The sequence below is a fragment of the Pteropus alecto genome, unplaced genomic scaffold, assembly GCF_000325575.1.
Source record: "Pteropus alecto unplaced genomic scaffold, ASM32557v1 scaffold75, whole genome shotgun sequence".
NCBI lineage: Eukaryota > Metazoa > Chordata > Mammalia > Chiroptera > Pteropodidae > Pteropus > Pteropus alecto.
The window spans coordinates 7,377,432-7,399,800 of record NW_006440638.1 but is presented as its reverse complement, the minus strand read 5'-3'; the positions used below and the strand labels follow the sequence as shown (position 1 = coordinate 7,399,800).

At 35.6% G+C, this 22,369-nt stretch overlaps 1 protein-coding gene across 1 annotated transcript in view; it reads right to left on the bottom strand.

Moving 5' to 3' along the window:
• CPB1 (carboxypeptidase B1) overlaps positions 1–21,796 on the bottom strand; it is a 34,234-nt gene extending 12,438 nt beyond the window's left edge. The window contains exons 1-9 of the mRNA XM_006917465.1: positions 21,703–21,796; positions 21,517–21,592; positions 15,205–15,329; positions 9,202–9,301; positions 9,014–9,115; positions 8,075–8,176; positions 5,536–5,646; positions 5,357–5,447; positions 4,509–4,711 (exon numbers count right to left, since the gene is read on the bottom strand). Of these exons, the coding sequence (XP_006917527.1) occupies positions 4,509–4,711; positions 5,357–5,447; positions 5,536–5,646; positions 8,075–8,176; positions 9,014–9,115; positions 9,202–9,301; positions 15,205–15,329; positions 21,517–21,592; positions 21,703–21,773 (981 nt within the window). The 5' untranslated portion in view covers positions 21,774–21,796. The remainder of the gene's footprint in view (positions 1–4,508; positions 4,712–5,356; positions 5,448–5,535; positions 5,647–8,074; positions 8,177–9,013; positions 9,116–9,201; positions 9,302–15,204; positions 15,330–21,516; positions 21,593–21,702) is intronic.
• Positions 21,797–22,369: the final 573 nt, after the last annotated feature.

Genomic DNA, 22,369 nt, shown 5'->3' with positions numbered 1-22,369 from the left:
TTATTATTATTATTATTACTTTTTGCTTTTTTAAGTGAAATGAGAAATTCTGAGAAAATTCCTGAAGCAAATGTTTTGTGGCTCAAGTCCTGTCTGCCTTAGCTGCTGGTAGCCTGTCTGACAGTGGGACTGTGGCCTTGTTACTCTTATTAGTCAGGGACATGGTGACAGCTGTGATTGGGTGTGCACATGGCCCTGCAATTGTCGACCTCTTAATCACAATATTGCTTCCCTCTGAATTTTATGTTTATCTCTACCTAATCATAGTCTTGTTTTATACTCACATGTTTGGTTGGAGCAGTGGATTTCTATCTTGATGGCTCATTAACTAAACTGCAATTAAGAGGTAGTGAGGTACCACTAGACTGGAATGTGTTAGACTTGAGAAATAGATTTCTATCTTTTGGTCAAGTTTAATAGTTTTTCAGAAAGACTGTCCTCTTTCTCCTGGTTAATGAATACATATCTATGGAAATACAGGTGGAACCATAAAGACTGGGCCCTGAGAAGTCAGGTATCTAAATTCTTAGCAAATGTCCAGGGACAGATTTATGAAAGGCTTTTTCTGATGAATGTTCTTCTGCAAAATAGCTACATGGGGTACCAACATAGAACATGGCCATACAAATAGTTGTGTTTGTCTTTGGAAATTAGGGCTGCCTAGGAAATTCTTCGAGATCCACTGGTTCTAGGGCCTAGACTGCCTCTACTACTGCTGTTGGCTCAACCAAGGCTTCATTGTCTCGGCTGAAAAATGAGAAAACAGAAGCAGAGAAATTCCAAGATTTCTAACTGAAAAATTCTGTGCTTCTAATGCAGATATGTGGTGTGAGATGCATGCCCTGGATCTTCATCTTTATATGTAGAGTGCACATCAGCTTTCCATTGGTCACTTTGGGGAGTGGGTCAAGATATCTTGTTGACCTGTTATTATTCTGGGTTCCTGCTTGAACTTAGAAGTGGTATAATAATATTAACTATTATTAACAGTGTCATGTAAGCCTCTTTGTGGGGAAAGGTGGGCCAAAGATTGGGATCTTCTTCATACTCAATAAATGCAAAGATATGGATAAGTTTGGGAGTCTTTTCAATTATGTCTCCTAGTTTTTATTTCTGACAGTAAAGAAGTCATACAATTCAATATTTAATTATCCTTTTACATTTTGGAAATGTAAGTATATTCTGTATCTGGGCCTTAAAACTTCCTTTGAAGATAGTGATACTTTATATTGAAAAAATCAACAGTGAGGATCTGGATAGTTTATGAAACCATTGGAAACTCACAGTGTACTTAGTATTCTTTCTTTAAATAATATAGTATGTGTAAAAGTGGATTGCAAACTGGAAAGCATGTAAGATAATATTATGCATGTAAGATAATATTATGATTCCTCATACTTTTTACTGATCCACTAAAGATATATATATTTTTTGGTAGCCTTCTTTGTAATCCATGATATTACTTCTGTTTTATTACTTCATTGATTTTTTGCATTTCTACCTCTGCCTTTCTTTCCTCTGAAGGTTGTCTCATTATATGAGCAACTGTCAGGAAATCTACATGTAAGATATTTCAGAAATGAAGCCACAAAAATTTTCATCATGACTCAGATATCAGAAGATTGCTACTTATGATATGTCCTAGATTTGGGTTAAGAATGCTAATATAAATACAGAATAATTTCCTTCAACCTAGAGTCTTATTCTCCTTGAAACACTAATTTTTGCTACAAAAATAATGTTATAAGCTTTATAAGTATAAAGAGAAATAAGAATTATATATGAATATATAGAATATATATTCCAAATTTTGTATGAGGCAAAATCTGCTTTGCATTTCTTTAAGAATATTCTGACTTAAATAATGTGGTATGCCCAGAATTTATCCTCGTAATCTTTTTCTGCCTTTTATTTTCTGCCGTATGATCCCACTTTTCTGAGAATTAATATGGAGGCACTAGATTTGGATGGAACATTCACCTTTCTAGATCAAGACTTTTACTTTTTCCCCTTGATACCCTCATAACAAATGAAAACCATGAAAAAACTAATGTTTTTCTCTTTGAGAGACTCAAATTCTCTTTTGGCTATCCATATATTTGTAATAACACTACAGTTATCAGTTCTTCTAGCAAAATGTGCTTAGGAAGTAAGTGATTTGTAATTATACAAAACAATAAAAAGATTAAAAGAATTTGTAGTTATTCAAAAGATTTAAGTTGCTTTGGGTTGCCAAATTAAACTCAGATCTCCAGTGAATTAAATAATCAAATAACATTTACAAGTGGCATTTATATTTCTTTAAAGATGCTAGACAAAAGTTTAATCATAAAAAAATTATTGGAAATTAAAGTAACTTTTAAATTAACTAGAGCGATGTAAGTGCAATTAAGTTTTGCATTTTAGTCACCTATCTTATTTAGCTCTGGAAAAGATAAGATGTAGCATGTACGATTCCTTGAATTTATTAGTTCTATGAGTATAAAAATAAGATTTATTCTGTGGTTTGTACTTTTTTGAGAATAGATTATGAATATTTTACTTTTATATAATTCTGTTTATTCCACTTCTTCGCCAATTAGAATTTAAAAACAATTTCAGAAGACAAGATTTCTAATATCTTTTTTACTATTACCTCTTTTCTTGATTTGAAATGAAGAGGTGATTCTTAGAGAACAGTATCAGTGGCTCACTTTCTGCTGGAATGTCTTCACACACCACTTGGGGTGCATGTGAATTGGCCCACTAAACCCACTAATTCTGAGTTGTGGGTCTTTTCCTGCATAAAACTCCCATAAGCAGTAGCAAAAATTATTCAGCATATTCTAAAGATAGAACTTACTTGATTCTTTTTTAAAAAAGGATAATCTTTAGACTTTTAGAGTAGCCCAGATACTGTGTTGTTATTGTATGGAGCCAATGGAATGACAAAGCTTTTCATTGCTAAAAGGGCTTAAATTGATTCTCAAAATAAGAAAAGGTATAGAAACCTTGTGAGGCTGTTCAATTCCAAAGTACACATTGAGCTTTTCTGTTAGCATTAGTCTTTTAGAATTTATGTTTAAAACTAGTTGCTATTAAGCAAACTGGATATTGGTTATTGTTACTTAATATGGTTTACAATTTTGGTTTTACTATTTTACTTATTAACTCATTAGTGCTTAGTTTTTATGGCTTTGTCTTTTTCTCTTCTGATGTGGTACAATTTAAACATATTCACACAAATTAAGCAAACAACATAGCCCACTGCCTCTCCTCTGGTGGCCAGAAATCTAGGACTGAAGTGAGGAGCTAACCACACCCATTTCTGCGACCTCAGACCTGTGAGCGCCCACTGGGGACACTGACAGACCAAGTGTAACTGGAAAACTGAAATATTTAATGGTTCTAACTAATGATGTTTTCTTTTGTGTTTTGGCTACAAATAGAGAAAATGGGAAACTTTTAGGAAAATAGTATTTTTTTAAAGGACTTGGCCAACTGACAATTAATCATCATTTTTCTAAGAGGTTGAGTTATTTTTCCATTTTGTTCTTCACAAAATATTTACAGCATTACAAATTTTATTTGGTCTCCGAAGAACTAAATCTGAAAGTACAAAACAACAGTTTCCATTTGTTAAAGTTACTGGGTTTTCAAATTTATGTATTTAAGGTAAGCCAAAATCAGTGTCATTGTCTAAGTGGAATACTTTTCTGTTATTTATTTATTTATTTATTTATTTATTTATTTATTTATTTATTTATTTTTGGCATAACTCAAATGCTTTAAATCTTAATCTTGTTCTTTTAGATTAGGTCCCAACTTCTGGCAGCCAGATGTTTCATAAATTAAAAAAAAATAGTTTGAAGAATTCAAACCTTATTTAAAAGAATTATGCATTGATGTGTGGTATTTGTTAATGTGAATGTTATAAAACTCATTTAGCTTTTGATGTTATTATATCTTGATTTTCCAACAACATTGCTAGTTTTTTGAGTAAGGAATACTTAAATTTCTTTGCATTATTTTCTATATCTAGTAAGGACCCATCACTCATTTGTTTATTGATTGATTTACTTCTGTGTCTCACTTAATCAAACAGTGAAATAAGCAATTTTAGGATCTTATCACTTCCCCAGTGTCAACCAAATGTGCCACATTCCTAATGACATCTGTCATGCTCTGCCTATGTCAAATCCAGCTCAGGGCAACTTGACAAAAACAACTTTCTGATTAAGATAATGAATGAGATGAAGAACTTTGATTATCCCAGATGCATCTGAAATCATCATGTGAGTCAGTATTGTAGTGAAACAGGAGGAAGTAGAACTATTGTCTTTGAAGATTAATGAATAAACCACATGGGTACCATTCTCTACATCAAAATAATATTTCTTTTAGCTAATTTATCTAGCCAATTTCAGATTCTTTGTAATGGAACTTCCAGAAATTGTTCTTACAGTTTTTTTTAAAAAATTAAAAAATTTCAACAGTGAAATACTATTTCTACTATCATGACTACTTACCAATTCAGCATTGTTCTCTGTGAGTTTGTAATCATAGGAGTAAGGGTAAAGCAGCATCTGGGAGTATGAGTGGATTGTCAGATATGCTTTGATGGAGGCGAGGTTTTTGCGGATGAAATTAGCCAGGGCCTTGGTCTCTTTTTCAGACTCTGCAGCAGGTCCACAGTAAGTTTCATCACAGGGCTTCTGAGAGGCTCCGATTGCTGGAAAAACATACATTATTGTTAATGGTAAATGGTCTTCTACTGAAGTTCTCACAAGGCGTGTTTCAAACTTTCAAATTAGAGAGTTAAAAACAAGTGGTTTTCACAGGACTACTCATAATCATCCTCATATATGTATACATTTAGTCACAAGATTAGGGTAGTAAGTTTTTAAGTTAACAGTAAAAAGTTGCATGTGAAATCACCAATGTTTTCTTATGTAGTATTATATAATTAGGTCAATGTAGTGTAAGAAAATTAATAAGTATGGGACAAAATATTATCCATGAGAAATTTTTTGTGCTATTGTAATTATTTTCTGAGAGTCTCATCACGATTTTATCCAAATAACTATTTAACGATGGTCTCCTCTAAATTGTACATTTCACAAGTAGTAGAAGTAAGTCTGGCTTTTTCAGTCTTGTGCTTCCAGCATCTAGCACAGTTGGGAACACAATAGAGCACATAATACATTTTTATTGACTGAAGAAATAAACTGTTTATTGTCTATGCTTTCAGAAGTTAGAATTCTAAAATATAAAATTTTACATTTTTCTTGTTTTAGACACTATTGTGTTTTTCTACGTTATTTTTTCGACCATGCTTCTCCACAGACACATGCAAAATGGTCAGCCAGATACTTACTGCACCAGCCAGCATTAAAATTTCTGTTGGGGTCTGTGCCAATGCAGCTAGTTCCAGCATGGGTGGAGCGAGTCTTTCTCCACATTCGGTTCTGAAAATGGTTTATATGGTTAGGGCAAGTATAATAGAAAGTGGTCAGTTTTAATTTCATCAGCACCTCTCAGTACTGGTTCACATACCTTGTTCCAGGTGTAGACGTAGCCATCAATATTGAGCACAGGCAAGATATAGAAGTCTAACTTGTTGAGAAATTCTGTCATGTCGCTTTCATGTCCGTAGGTGCGAACAGCCTGTGTATGAATTATGAAGCAGAATTTCATGTAGAAATGAAATGTATGATGCTGCTAACATTTACATAGACTGGATAAATGTTGACTTTGGTAATGAAAGCAGTGTCCCTTATGAGGTAAATATTATTAATGTTTAAAAATCAATTAGTAAAATACTACTAGTTTTGTTCAAAATACTTGTTTCCAGGATATTCTATTTCATCCCTATATAACCCACAGAATTATTTCTTTATTTTAACTTTTTATTTTAAAGATGAATAAAGACTTAAAAAAAATTAAAAACTTTTAAAAATAAAATTAAAGACTTTTAAAGAATGTATGTACTCACTTCCTTTGAAATAATGATGGCGATAACTATTTTTTAAAGTAGGATATGAGGGTAAGACCCATTTCTAGTAAGTTAGGAATGTCTACGGGTGGCTATGCATTTTCCTCATAACATCATCCAGAAACATTTAATTTTTATGAAAACTGTAGATAGTCTCATCAGAAGGAGTGTCTGACATGGCAGGAGAATAAGAAAGTCTTCCATTATGAAATGAGCTCACACTGATGGATTTTGGGGAGCCTCTAATTAAAGCATCAAGCTGCATCATGATGGAAATCTTCTCCTTACTCCTCTACTCCTCTTTCTTGAGAAGGGAATGCTGTTAAGGGTTTGGACTAGTTCTCCAGGCTGAGTAATGTGGACACCTATCTATGAATGAGGACCACATGCCCATTTATTATGTTCTCTTAGTCACAGTCCCTCAGCCCTAGAATCATTTTAACTTAAATTCTTCTCTAAGCTCTCTCAAATAGACTTAAGATATTTAAGGCTTCTATGTGTTAATAATTTTTATATACTCTTTGTGACTCTATACGTGTATATTCATTACGATAACATACGATAAAGCATGAGTTTTTTAGGTTGGAGCAGCTATAGAACCATATTCTTTTAATGATCTATGATTGGAGATAACCAAAGTAATGATAAAAGCTCTTTCCTTCTAGAGGACAGATGGTGAGACATACACTAAAGTTAAATGGTGCCAATTGGACACATGTTTAAAAAATAAAACCATACAAATAGACACAGAAGTGCTTCATGGATAAAGATTTATATTGTATATAATAATATTCTTGTATTTTAAATCACATTAATATTTTAAACCTTGAATTTTAAAATAATTTTAGACTTTTAGAAGAATTGCAAATACAGAGTTCCCGTATACCCCTCACTCAGCTTTCCCTTATGTTACCATCTCACATAACCATGGTACAGTGATCAAAGTGAGAAAATTAACATTTGTAGAATACCATAAACTAAATTATCGGCTTTATTCAGATTTCAGCAATTTTTTCACTAATGTCTTCTTTCTGTTCTAGCACCCAATCTAGGCTCCTACCTGGCATTTGATTGTCATGTCTCCTTAATCTCCTCTTATCTATGACGGTTCCTCAGTCTTTCTTTGTCTTTTTTGGCTTTGACACTCTTGAAGAGTACTGGTCTGGTTATTTTGCAGAAGATCTCTCAATGTGGGCTTGTCTGATTCTTTTTTATTATTAGAGAAAGCTTATGTATTTTGAGGAAGAATATCACAAAAATGATGTGCCTTTCAGTGCATAATATCAGGGTCCATGGTACTGATTATGTCTAATACTGGTGATGTTAACCTCAATCACCTGGTTAAGGTAGTTTCTGTTGGTTTTCTCCACTGGAAATTTTTATTTTGTAAATTTATATATATTTTGGGGGAGATACTTTGAGACTGCAAATATCTTATTTCTCTTTAAGCTTTTACCTATTGGTTTTTATACCTATTGTTGATTTTCTTGAAACAATTATTACTATGGTATTCTAATGGTGATTTTCTATTTTGCTCATTCTTTGTACATTAGTTAGTTGTAATTCTGTAAGAAAGAATTATTCCTTTTCTCTTATTTATTTATTTAACTGTCTAATTATATCAATATGGGCTCATGTATATTTAAAACTTTAATTTTTAAAGGGCTTTCACATATCTCTTATCATTAGAATTATAAGGAATGAAAACAGTATCATTTAGAGAAGTGACTAGTATGTACTGCTTTCTTTTACGCTGAAGTATACAATGACTATTATCTAGGAGATAATGATCAGGTTAGTGGTTTATCTACAATTATTAACTTTTAAATAACCTATCCATCATACTACCTGTCAGCCTCTCCACTGAGTGTGAAAGTTCAGATGAATGAAATCCAAATAAAATTTGCTAAATGCTTTTTAAAAATTCTTGCCTTATAAAGGTCTCTTGGTGAAAGCTGAAATTAATATCCAAAAATGGGAGCATGGAGTTATGATTTTTTTTCTGTTATTCTCTTTTATTTTAGCTAGGTTATAAGGAATGGATTGAAGTAAAATAATACTTTCTACTTCTCTCTGCCAAAAATCACTCTAGATACTGACCTCTCTCACAAACCACTGGCAAAATGCAGGGGAAATCCACTCTCTGGCATGGAAACCACAGTCCATGAAAATGGCAGGCTTATTTTGTCCAGCTTTGCCAACCTATTGCAAACAAAAGGAAAAGGAAAACTGATTCATCACATTCAGGGCTTAACACTCGCTATCCTTCTGGGCTTCAGATTCAACAGGTGAAACCTGACAGCAACAAGAGATATATCCCATGATTAAATTAAAACATAATACTAGCACAGTATGTTCTTGACACAGCATTTGAGCCGAAGGCTTACATGTCTGTTTATTACTTTTATTAAGCTTGACAGGCTCGTATTTTCAGAAGATGCTTGATTACTCTGCTTAATTGTACTCACGTGGAGGTTATTTTCAGCTGCTATTATTAGGTGACATGACCAAGACAACTGGATGAGTAATTAGAAGTAATCATGATTGTTGCTAATCTTGTAAGAATTTTTCCTTCTCTCCCACTTATTCCTCATCTTTTTACTTTCTTCATTAGAATTACGTGACAAAAATGGCATTAGAGGATGGCAGAAACAAATTGCTGATATGCTTTGTAATGTTGTCTGATAGACATGAAGTTTATGAACCTTTTTAGCAAATGAATTTGCAAACAACATCCGGGAGAGAAGAATTTCATCAAGGTAGATGATCATTTACATTGCTTACAGGAATGTGGTCAAATTTATGGGACATCTCTTATTTAATTGCATTTTTCCTTTTGAATAAATAAAAATAATGATTTAAAAATCCACACATGATAAAAGAAGCTGGAGAATCCCTTTGATTCCCTGAGAGATACAGGCAGGGAAGGAATTATAACAATATTGGGGATGAGCATATCTGTGAAACAGATGTTAATGTGTTAGAATTCATTGATTTAAAGCCCTCGGGTATGGCAAGGTCAGGGCTAAAAACAATTACCTTGAGGAGGTACATAGTGCGTCCTTCAAATGTGGTGCCGATGGCACTGCGAGAGATGAGGTCTGGGTTCTCCTCGGCAACTTGTTGAGTCCAAGCCTCTATCTACCAAATGGAACCATGTGGATTAATGTGACATTCTTGGTTCGATTCCCAAAGCAATGCCTGACTAAATCATGTGCACATCATACCGTTTCCCATTTGTTGTACTTCTCATAACTGTGTCCAGTTGCACGGGCCTGGCTATCAAACTGAGCCTCCAGCATAGATCTCAGGTTGCTTATCAATACTCTGCAATAAACCAAAATGGGTGCTCCTGTGAATATAAATGTATTTCCCAGTGAACACATGTGAAAACGCAGAGTCACTGCATTAGTAGATGGTACAACACATTCTCCATGGAGTCACGTGTGTTCTCTGATTGTTCCAAATGTTCTTCAACCTCAGCTGATTATCATAAAGATTGAATAAATCATTGAGAAGGATACTGGAGAATGTGAGCAAGGCAGACTCTTCCTTGACCCAATTTCACGTATTTGGGTATCCTAGGAACCTAAACTTGGAAAATGGTTTACCCTGGTACCTGGGGTATTCTAGGACCTAGAATACCCTATGGGCTGCCATGCAAAAGCATGCACCTGAGTCCTATCTGTGGTCTTTCTTCCTCAGGATTTCCCTGGTTTAGCACTAAAGGTCCCACGTCCCAGAACCTACTCAGTCCCAGGTAAACTGAGCCAGTTGGTCACCTGAGATCTTTCTCTAGGTTTTGAGAAAAGTATCTTGATGGGTGGAAATAGAGAAATATTAACAAGCTAAAAATTTATTACAGAAAAGAATACTGGGTTTAAAGGCCTACTTCCTGCTTGCCTGTTTTTCGGCTGGTTTAAAGTAATCTAAGAATAGTTCTCTAGTAAGGTAATATGGAAAATGGTGACAGAAACTTGAGGCCTGCTTATTTCTATAAATGATGGTTCAGGTGAAATTTCCCATTATAAGAGGTAGGCCTGAGGGTGTATATATGTGCGACTTCGTTTCTGTTTGCTGCTTGTCAGTGGAAAGTGTGTTCTGGAGGGACAAAATTATATGAGCATTAATGTCCTTAGTCACAGTGCCGTGAATATTATGGACAGAGGCCAGCTTGCAGAAATGTCTATTAACCACAGTCAAGCCTTGAAACGTTTTTATCTGACACACAGAGAACTGCAGTTGCACATCAAAAGTCTACTTCCCCTCCGGCTGCCCCAAGGGCATTCTGATGAAGTATGTCAGAGACATCCTCTGAACCTCCCTCCTGGTCTCTCCATTTGGTTAACTTGGGCATGAACTTGTGTCTGTTTATGGAAAGTGCTATAAATTAATACTAAATGATATTTGCTTCCTAGCAAAAGGCAAATACTGTCTTAAGGTCTTAAGGTAGATTTTGTTTTAAAGGAAAAGGAGCAGATTTTAAAATTTATTCTATGGAAAGAAAATTTCTCATTGAGCAGCCATCGGTACTTTGTTAGTGCATTAGTTTCTATGGCTGCTGTAAATTACCACAAATGTAGTGGTTTAAAACAACACAAATTTGTTATTTTACACTTCTGTAGGGTAGAAGTCCTACAGAAGTCTCACTGGGCTAAAAGCAAGGAATTAACGGGGCTGTGTTCCTTTCTGGAGGCTCTAGGGAAAAACTTGATCCTTGCCCTTTCCAGCCCTTAGTAGCTGCCACATTCCTTGGCTCTTCGTTCTCATCTTCCATCTTCAAAGCCAGCAACAGCGGCTCAAGTCCTTCTCACATCACATCATCTGACCTTCTCTTCTGCCTCCCTCACCTACTTCAACAGACCCTTGTAATTACATTGGACCTATCTGGACAATCCAGGATAATGTACCTATTTTAAGTTTAGCTGCTTAGCAACCTTAATTCCATCTACAACACTAACTCCTCTCTGCCAGGTAACGTAACATGTTCAAATGTTCTGGGGATTATGATAAAGACATTTTGGAGGGACAATCATTCTGCTTGCTATAGTTAGGGACAATGATTAGAGTAAGTGCTATAATTACATTCAATACCCACATTGGATTGTTAGGGAAGAAGGTGGAAGTAGAAGAAGTCCTGAATTAGAAATCAAAAGTTCAGGGCCATAGTTTTTCCTAACTCATAAACTGGGTTGAGAAAAGTAATTTAATCTCTGGGCCTTAATTTTATGATTTTTAGCATGAGGGCATTTGATTAGCTGATATTTAATGTCCTTTTCAGTTTTAAGATGCAATGACTTGAGTCAAATTCATAGACCTTGGTCATTTATCTAGATGTCTTCCAAGGTTTATGAAAAAAAATTAAACCATGGTAAAGTGGCTAGTTACCATTTTCGTAAAATCTAGGAAAACAAGAAGGAAACTAATGCCTAGAGTATAGTTTAGGAAAATAATTTTCAAATATAACTTAAAACTAAAACAAACAAAAACAAAACAAAAACCTTGAAAACAAAAAAATTAACAAGCAGAAACTTTTAAGAAAACAACTACATTCTACGATCATCAAATTGAAAGAACAAATCCTGCCTAACAAGGATGAACTTCTCTGACCTGATGGCAAAACTAAAAATCCAAGAGGAAATGACATCTATTTTCACTTTATCAAGATTTTCCATTGTCAGCGAGCAAGTAATATATCATCTAGATCGCATGGCTTCTTAGTGGGTGCCTAGAGAAAAGAAATCATTAGTTAATTGCTGCCAGGCATTCCACAGCCTCAGGACTTTCACTAGACATTTGTATCTAAGACCGTAACCATGGCAATGATTTCTGATCTATCAAGAACCAGGTCTGAGTGGAGGGGACAGCAGAGCTCCCACAGTGTATCAGTGCTCTTTCTCCTGCAGCCAATCGTCAAGTTCAAATTATTTAGGAGAATCAGTGACTATGTAGGGACTGGTGTTTCCTTTGGTACTAAGATGAGACATTCTGTTAGAGTTATTACTATGTTAAATATTAAACATTTTCATCAATACCCAGGACAAAGAAACATTTAAAAAAATCAGTTAAATTTAAGATGATACCTAAGAGTAAAGGTATCCTCTGGTAACTTGCAAAAGAACATCAGAATGAGGTTGAAATTTAGTGCTGACTTCAAATAATCCTTTCCAGCCCTATTATTATTTGATTTTATTAGATTTAGGACAAAGCACTACGTTAGCTACATTACAAAATATTATAACTAAATAATGAGCTTCTGTTCTAGGAGATTAAAACAATGCCTCTTAATGTAATAGAGACTGCATTACAGCTCTAAAATATAGAAGCATGTACACTATTTTGTACTTTTATATGTTCCTTTTACAGTGCCATCCAACTTTTTTTTTTTTTTAAACATGCAGGGACTCTCAGCAAAGCAAGGAATACAGTGTCTGAGAAGGAAAGACGTGACTCAGTTTTTTCTGCCTTTCAGATTCCTGATTAAGGAGCATTTGGTCAGTTCCTGGACTATGTGCCCTTGCTATTTAAGAACACTACTATATACCCACTGTTATCCCAGTATACTTTCCTGTGTGAACCTGACATATGCAGAAAAATGATATTGTAGACACTTAGCAACAATCAGTCTCTTGCTGGATTGGAGGGGGCAAAGACAAATTTCCTGTGATGTGTAGAAAGGAATTCCATGGAGGGCTGCCCAGGGAAAGGGTCTGTCAGTGTGGCTTCAGACCTTAAGTTGGAGATTGACACCATCCAATTCCTAGTCTTTCTGTACCTAGGGGTGCAACATACGCATTTAAAAATAGTTGTTTTTCTTGGTGCACACACTGTGAAACTTTTCCCATGGTGGTTCAGAATCCAATTAAAGTTGCCAAGTAATACAAGTCTTGGTGAACAGGATCAGAACCACTGTAATAGCATCTGAGAGGCTATTTTGGTAGAACTTGTGCAGTAGATGGTTCCTGTTGTATAAAAACACAACTGCAAGTTCTTACTGGCAGGAAACAATCTAAATACAAATTAGTTACCATATGAGGTAATAATGAGATGCACAGGGACTGCTTGTAGCCCTGGCAAGGATATTGCTGGCATGCTTCTCCAGGATTTCTAGGGACTTATTATTATTTAATATTTAGAGAATTGTATGCTACGAATATGCTAAACGGTAAACAGAGAAGCAAAAATTAATAAGCTCTCAGCCCTCAGGGAACATCCTGTGTTCTAGATGAGTCAACGTGCAAGCACAATTCCCCAAAAGTTTACCCACTAAAATATATGTATGTTTTCCACCCGATAAAAGGAGATCGATATGTGATTAAAAGCCATTTTACTGCTTTGTGATATGAGTAGAATTAGGACATCATTCAGGTAGCTGGAGTTAGCTTATGGTCACTGATCTTCCTTTTGTTTTTCTTAAAGAATTATAAAGAAACCATTATCTTTTTGATTGTTACTGAAGATCCCTAAAGGCTAGGAATTTAGAAGTCCTCCCTAGTGTAATAAGAAGGGCAAAATGTCACAGACATGAATCTTAATCACGTTTTGAAACTTACAGTATTATATCTTTGTTTTTAAAAGACAGTCAGTTCTTAAGGTCAAATTTTGACTTCCCACAGGCAGAAGCAGATAGCTAAACTGTGTGAAGCATGATAATGGGGTTAAACACAAGTTTCTGTTGACCTTTAAAAATGTATAATCTCTCTCTTTGTACAATACTAAACCATAGCAGCATTCTCAGCAATAGTAATATCAATTACAGTTTATTTACATATTGTTTTATTTCATCTTCACAAAAGCCCTTTGAGAGAGACAATGTATCCTCATTTTATATAGATAAGAAAACTGAAGCTCAGAAAGGTTAAACAAATTATCCGAGGTCACACAGCCAGGAGGTTGCAGAGCCAGGATTTGAATCTGGGCTGGTTTTTTCCCCCCCAAAGCATTTACTTGTTGCATTATGCTGTACCACTTCTGATGGAGGTATAGATTTTATAAATGAAAATTCTGATGTACTAGCATAAATATTATTCTGCATTCTTGAAATGTGAAGAACAAGAGAAATTGTCTTTGAAAATTATGCAGGTCACATTTTCTCAAAATGTAATGAAGACTTGAGCTTGTGGTGGGGGATTGTTGGATAAGCATTTGAATGTTCAGGACTGGAGCCCAAGACTGTCTTTTTCTCCTCACAGATCCACTCCCTGGAGGAAGAGCTCTGCCTTGAGCTAAGGACCTCACTTCCTTCCTCCTTCTAGTGTCAACACAGTCTCCCCCAGTTCTAAGCCTAAGCACACAGTCTGTATTCTCCCTAGAATGTGGTTTTTTCTTGTCTTTGGCTAATTCCTACTCACCTTTCAGTTCTCAACTAAAGCCTCATTTTGTAGGGCAGCACTTTCTAATCCCTAGATTTGGTCTATTCCCCTGCATCTCCAGCTCTTTACTCTTCTTGACATCTATTGTACATTATTGCAATCTTTTGTTTAAAGTCTGTTTTCCTCAGAAAGGGTTGGGGCCATATCTATCATTTTCGGTACTTGGTGTATGTAGGCACTCACTATTTATTGGATGAACAAGTGGACAGCTGCCTCTGCTTAGGAGGACATGCTCATCTTAAAAGGCTTAGATGGACCAGTGTGCTATTTGGGGAGAGGAGACATGAGTGATCAGCTTAGCCAACTCTACTCTAGGCCTCTGGGGAACCACTTTTCTTTTTTTCAATCCTTCTCTTCATGCCTTCTTCTATTATTTGAGATAGGATGGGGCTTTGTGGGGGAAACGGACAGAAGGACCACTCAGTCTGACTCTAGTCTGGTCCTTAACCTAAAGGAGCATCAAGAGCCCTCATGGCTCACAATAGGTCTAGCTACTCACCTGGAAAGGAGACTTGATACAATTTGGGACTAAAATGGTGTCTAACCGATAATAGAATGTCAGCTGGTTTGGCCTGTAGTCTATATATCACTTGTTAACTGGTAGTAGGTCAGATATCTGACTGAAGATTTGGGGTTCGAGAGTCAAAACCATTTTTGTTAGAGTAATAACTAAACACAAATTCTACCAGGCCCAAAGTCCTAAGATTCAGAATTTAGGGCCTGCTCTGCCATGACCTATTTGTGGGGCTCTCAGAAGTCATGGTCTTAGTCTTATTTTTACCTTCCCAGGGTTATTCAGAGGCTTGGATTAGACCATACCTGGGGGAAAATTTTAATAGTTATAAAACATAAACTTACTCATATTGTAGTTCATTCTGCTCCAGAAAGTCTTCCACAGTGGAAATATCTTCTGCTTTAACACGGAAGTCAACTGTACTGTGAGATTTGATTAGTGTGACAGAATCTGGTTTCCAGAAGTCGATCTGAATTAAAAAAATAAGATATATTGTATTGGACACCTATAATTTAATGGGTGAATTATCATTGGCAAACATACTATTGCTCTACTCATTGAGTTATTTTCAAACTCAAATTATTCATGAAATAAATCTTAGAAATATCTCCTTGAGTGAACAAAAGTTGGGATGAAGTACTTAGATGTCAATAAAAATGTTTACACATATGTACATAGCCTTAATTGATTATCAACAGGCATGAAGAACATACAATTATTTCCCATAATGCTAGTTAGTTGCAGTATTCTAAAATGACTTTTTCTATTTATTGATCTTCTGGAGCAATTGTTTATTACAATAACAATGTTTGTGGTAATGAATAAATGTGCTGAATGAGTGATGATGAACAAGAGCCACAAAATTTAATAGAGAGAAACTGAGCTTTCCTTTTTACTTTTTAATGCACTTAATATATGAATTTATCTGGGAACTCAATACTTTTCATCTCATAGTAATGTGTGGACCCAGGAATGTCCCTGACCCGTGGAAGATACAAAAAGGAAGAAAACTGTATCTTTCTGTAGTGGTCATCGTGATACCATGGCTAGAAATAAAATATTCTCAAGGATCCAGTAAAGTACTGGCATTTTCATTTGTTTAATTATTCACCAGCTATTATTGAGGACCTACTATGTGCTAGGCTCTGTGCCTAAGACTAGAAATACAATAGTGAGCAAATCAACCATGGCTTCTATTCTCAAGGGGGAGATTTTAGAGAAAATTATGCACAAAAATAATAGGATGACATATTTGATAATTCTAATGTTTGTCTTTGTGAATTTGTGATTTCAAGTCTCCTTTATCCATGGAAAAAATATTAACTGAGGACATGCTGCCTCTTGTAGGAAACTGGGAAGAGAGTTTGAGATTGTTTAATAAAAACTGGTGAGGCAAGATATTAGAGATTGTTTAATAAAAACTGGTGAGGCAAGATTAAGATGACTCAATTTCAGATGTACCTGTGGAGAATCCAATAACCTATATCTTGTCCTGGGAATCTTCAAACCACTGTAGATATCTAGTGGCTGCCGAGTCAAGTCAGGGCCACGTGGAATGTCAAGGCAATGGGAGGCAGGGATACCGGGATTACATCAGGAGAGATTCCAGAAGAAAATGTGTAAGTATGGTTATCACTAAGGTGTTAAAAGGAGAGAGTCCTGATGATTTAATAAGGACTGGCTACAGAATGTGACTTAGTGAGTCAAAAGTGAGAGGATAAAGATGAGATGTTAAAAGGTAGTAGAGGAAATATAAAGGCATGCCACAATAAGGACAAAGAAATCAAGGAGCTGATAATGAAGTCAGCCAACACTGTAAAGAGAAGGGTAGTGAAGACAAGCACATTATAAGAGAAAGCAGATTTTTAAAAGTTAACTCTAAATTTGTGTTCCGAATAAACGCTTGTCATTCCAAGGTGAGATAGGAGAGAGAGGTGTATCTTTATTATAGACACAGGAATTTAGAATTGGTAAAGCACATAAAGTCCTCCAAGCATTTGTAGGCAAGTTGGCAGTACCCTGCCCATACACAACTCTGGGACCTGTTAGTGTGCTCGGGAGACTCCCCAGTGCCAAGAAAGGCATCTTTGTGCTTGAAAGCTCTTACCCTGTGATTGGAAAAAGACAAGCTAACAGCTCAAGGCAGGCAGGAAGTGCCAAAGAAAGAACTGTTTCCAGAGAAGTGCTCAATCAATGACCCTGGAAGTGGATTTCTAAATATTCCCTCACTTCCCAGGTGGGGTAATTCTGAAGCATGCAATTTGCACCTTTTCTGAGAGTTTCTCTGCAGGATTAAGCACTAGTCATCCTCTGTGGTAGCTGGCTTAATAGTGCCCCATTTGTTGGCTGCCTTCCTTCCCTTCTCTGTATCACTTCCCACTTCTCTACCAGTGCTCCTTGCACTTCTCAAGTAAAATCTTTGTCCTCAAATCTTTGTCTAAAGGTTTGTTCTGGAAGGACGTATATTAAGATGCCAGTTTCCCACTTCGAGCAACAAATGCCTGCACAGTCTCCTTGGTGACGGTTCCAATACAATGTCAAGTACATCTAGTACCATTTCAGAAGTAAGCCTAATTATTTTATGGATAGCTTTCTTTCTCCTATTAAGTTGAAAGTTGCCTTCCCTGATCTCCTAACCACTTGCTCATTGGTCTTGGCTCTGCCAAATATTGTGGTGGTAGAGAGAGGGAGAAAAATATATACATTCTGCAGTGAGAATAATTAATTCTTTAAAATAGGATGGATAAATATCATGAATATATTTGAAAGAAGACTTGCAGACCCACCTGAGTTCCCTTAAAATTTTCAGTTTGACATAGAGAAAATTGTTCAGCAAAACACCAACATCTAACACTATGGAATGCTACAAGTATGATGCAAACTTACACTGAAGTTAGTCTCCAGTGCTTCTTGGGAGAAATGGAGCCAAAAATTAGGAGCAACACTATAGCCTCAGATTTTTATCAATGCACCAAGTATGGATACATACTTGAATTATATGTTAAAAAGTTATAAAACTGAAGTTATAAAATTACAATCCAGGCAACTGAGTGACAAAGAACCATAAAGAACATTTGTTGGAAGATAAAAGAATATCTTTAAGTGATAGCACTGTGGGAATGTCAACTTAATTAGCCAGCTGTTTAATAACTAAATAATCCTTTCCAAAGTATATCACAAAGTTAGCACAAAAACAAGATAAAGTAGTGTGTCTATTTAACTTAAGATAAGTAGTTTCTATCTTAACTAATTCTTCTGGGAATAAGATAGGCGTGTACAAGAATATTGGTGTTGGAGATTTTTGATTCTTCACAAATTGACACAAATTTGCTTCTTCACATTGCATTTGACTCCAAGTTGAGTATCTTATAGAATTTTCATTTATCTTGATGGAATTTTCCTTCGTTATTGGAAGAGTAAGTGACTTCTACCCTAGGCCTTATTCCAGACAGTGTAGCGGAACTTACTAGGATAGTAGGAGTGATGTGAACATTGGAAGACTGTAATCAGGTTACTCTGGATAAACATGTACCTTAAACTAGAGAAACGGAGTTCAAGAAAGTACAGAGAAAAGAGAGTAGGTTTTATGGTGAATGTCACCAGTAAAGGAACAAGTGTAATGCTTATTGCAAGGAGATAAGATAAAGTCCTTACTATACAATTACAGATGAAAAGGGAGAGGTGGCTAGTGTGGTCATAGTTCTCTCCAATACATTCAGCTTTTAAAAGGACATGTTCAAAAGCTGGGAGGAAGGACACATGGCCAAGGATGAATACAAAGACTAGATGCCCTTGTAATGTTCTTATCAGGAAGGCTACAGTCCACAATATGCTGTACTTGCAGGATTGCTAAGGAGAATAAAAACCTCTTCTTCAATCATGTTGGAAATAAATAGATAAAGAAGAAGTATGCAGTCCCACTGCTTGGAACTAAAGCATGATGTTTGTAGCTGGAAGAGAGAAAGTAGCCTTATTAAACTCTTGTTTAGCTCTGTCTTTTCCAAAGAGTTATACTGTATCTCGTTTCTTCTGCTTGTACTGAGAGATGAAATTAATATAAGTAAAGAATTTTTCATATGTTATAATTTTAGCAGAAATAACCTTCTTTGGAAGAGAAAACTGAGGCCCAAGGTAGATGAGGAGAGAGGAGACTGGCCATGTAAATTGCCTTCCAAATCCTGGGTGTAATGATGGCAATAATAACAGACACTTACATAGCTCTTACTATACATGTTCTTTCCAAGTGCTTTACTTATATTAATTCTTTTAAATCTCACAATAATCCTTTACTATTATTCTCCTCGTTTGGTAAACAAGAAAGCTGAAACCCAAGAAGTGTCCAAGGTCCAGCTAGCAGATGGTAAAGCCAGGAATTAAACTCAGGCATTCTGCGTCCAGATTCTCAGCTTTTGACCACCATAAAATAATGAATTTTAGGTAACTAAAAAAGTACAACAGATGTGATGGCAGAACTTTCTCAGCAATCTTGGAGGAATCAGAGCCTGAGGGATCACTGAGGAGTTGAGGGGGCAAATCTTGAATTTTATAAAGAGGAAAATGGGTGAATTCCAGAAGCAGGAGATCCTGGAGCCAGGCATGGATTCTGAAAAGCTGCAGAGTAAACTGGAAGCAGATGGATTGTGAATGCTTAGAAAAGGAAGCTGTGTTCCCTGGGAGCCAGCATGGTTTAAAGCAAGAATAAGTCAGGCTCAATTAACTTCATCTTATTATTGGAAGAGACCAGTAGCCTGAATGCTGAATCTGGATCTTAGCAAAGCATTTGACCTAGTCCCCCCTGCATTTATATTCTTCTTTACAAGCTGGAAAGCATGGCGTTATCTGTAGGTAACACCCCACTAACATGGATAGTTGAGCCAACTTACCCAAGAAAAGTTGGTTAATGAATCACTTTCAGTTCTTAACACTATGTCTGGAACATTGGAGACTCATAATAAATAGATATTGAATGAATGAAACATGAAGGAGGCCTCTAATTCTGTGCTGACACCTGACTTAATATTTTTCTTTATAAGTGACAAAGATAAAAGTTGAGAAGGCATGCTTATCAAACTTTCTGGTGATGCAGTTAGGGGGAGGAATTATTACCCTGAATGCTTGAATTTATTTTTAAAATGATCTTAGCACACTGAAAACATGTTAGCAAGATAACTTTTGACGGGGTAAATTTAAAATCTTGCATTTAGGTTAAAAAATCAATTAAGCAAGCACAAAAGGAAGAATATCTTGCTTGAGGATGATTTACGTGAGAAAAAAATAACCTACTGGTTTTGATTAGCCATAAGTTTGCTAAGAGTATGCCATAACTGTTCAAGATGCTAAGAAGAATCTTGGGCCCCATTAATAAATGTCTGCTTTATAAATGAAGGCAGGCAATGGTCCTGTGGCATATATTAATCACAGCACACCTTGAAGTCCATTGTCAATTCTGAGAGCTAGATTTTTAAAAACATATAGACAGAAAGATTGAGCAATATTCAGAGGTGATCAGAATGATTAAATGTCTGTAAACCAGTCCTAAGAGAAATGATGGAAGGCTTGAAAAAGATAAATCTTAGAGGTAAGACAATATTTGGCTCAGCTAGTTCCAGTGGGTCAAAGTTAGAGAAGGTAGCTTTCAGCTTTATATAACAATTAGAATGATTTTTAAGGCAAATAGGCTACTCTAAAAAGCAATATTCTTACTATCCCTAGAAATACTCAAACAGGTTTTATTAGGGCTAGCAACCAGAGATGCTATTTTTATGGAAGAAATTTCAGATTTGAGTGGAAGACTAGAATAGATGACTTTTTATTCTCTTTTAATTCTAAACTTCTGAATCTGTTTCAGATTATGACACTTTCTACCTTCCTCCTGCCCCATCTACATTTTAAAAGCTAAAAAAAAAAAACCTGTAAAAAGAAAGATATATAAATGGATAGATGGATAACAGATATTTAAAAGCTAGTAGATTATTTTAGTTTATATATTTAGAAGAAACAGAATTGGCAAAAGTGAATTATTTGTGATCAGCAATAACTTCCTGCCACACTACATATATAATTAAAAATGTCAGTTTTCATCCCACATCCAGTGGATTTTTAAAGAAGTGTAGAGATTTTGGTTTCTTAAAAGTAAAAGTAAGGAAATTGCTTATAGCTTTTTACCTTCTTCCCCACCCCCGCATGTTATAACATTAAGAGAGCCTGAATCAAGGTCGTGAAAACTCAAGCTGTTTGATTTGGAATGAAAGAAAATCAAAGAGAACAGATGATATATGAGATGTGGAAATGAATTTCAAGTTGGACAAAAGCCCAGTTTTTCGGTAATATCCAAGTTGATCATTTTTCTTTTTTGCCTTAGAAGGGAAGTGACTGTACATTAGATGTTCTATGACCTTTACAACAGTTCCAACTCATCCAGTTGTCATGTTCTGTCAGCTCTTTAAAAAGTTACTTTGGATTTATAATACTGTAGGGCTTATGGCAATCTAATTTAGGCAGAAAAAGAAAGTCTGTGGCACTCAATGTTTTTCAAGTTTTTATTTCTTGCTACAAAAATGTTATAGTTAATATTTCATATCATTCTTCTTTTGATGGAACCACAATGCAATCTAAGTAAGTGTGAAGCCAACCTATAGCGTAGAATTGTTATTTACCTGGTTGGTGCTGGCCAACTCATGGAGTAAGTCGATGTGATTTTTATCTTCAACATTGACGCGGTACACCTTCTCGCTAAATGGTGAGATAACACAAGAAGAAGAGAGAATTTAAAACTGAGAAATATATTCATATTCTTGAGCTAGCGAGGAAGAAGGACTGGCTCATTTGAGTTGTTTACTTACCCTTCGAAGTGCTCACCAGAATGGTGAGCCGATGCTAGGGCCACTGTCCCAAGAACCAAAAGCGCCAACATTGTGCCTGACTAGGTCTTTTGGGTGTGTTTCATCTGCTTTTATAATTCAGAGTGTTCTTTGTTTTCTTCTTCTGATTGCAAGTAGGCACTATCAAATCTTGATTAATAGTTTTCCTGGCACTGTTGCCTTGGTGGCTATGTAAAATCTGAGAGGATATCTCTTTCCACACCTGTGAAAACAGCAAGTAATCTCAACTTCAACCTATCTAATTTGGATGTCAGACCTTGAGTAATCTAGAAGTAAGTGAGTTTTAAATAAAATGCATTTTGCAGTCATATGTTTTTATTTGAACTGAGAATTACATACAATAAATTCTATAGATTTAAGTGTAAATTTTGATGAGTTTTGACAAATGTGTATCCCATGTAATAAACATTCCAATCAAGGTATAGAACATTCTCATAACCCTGAGGAGTTCTTTTGGGTACAATTTTAGTCTACTTCTGTACTCTCCTCTGGCAACCGCTATTCAGATTTCTAGCTTCATACATTAATTTTGCCTGTTCTAAAACTTCATGTAAATGAGGTCATACTGTATATTGAAAATCTTTTATGTATTTATTGACTATTCGTAAGTCTTCTTTAGTGAAGCATT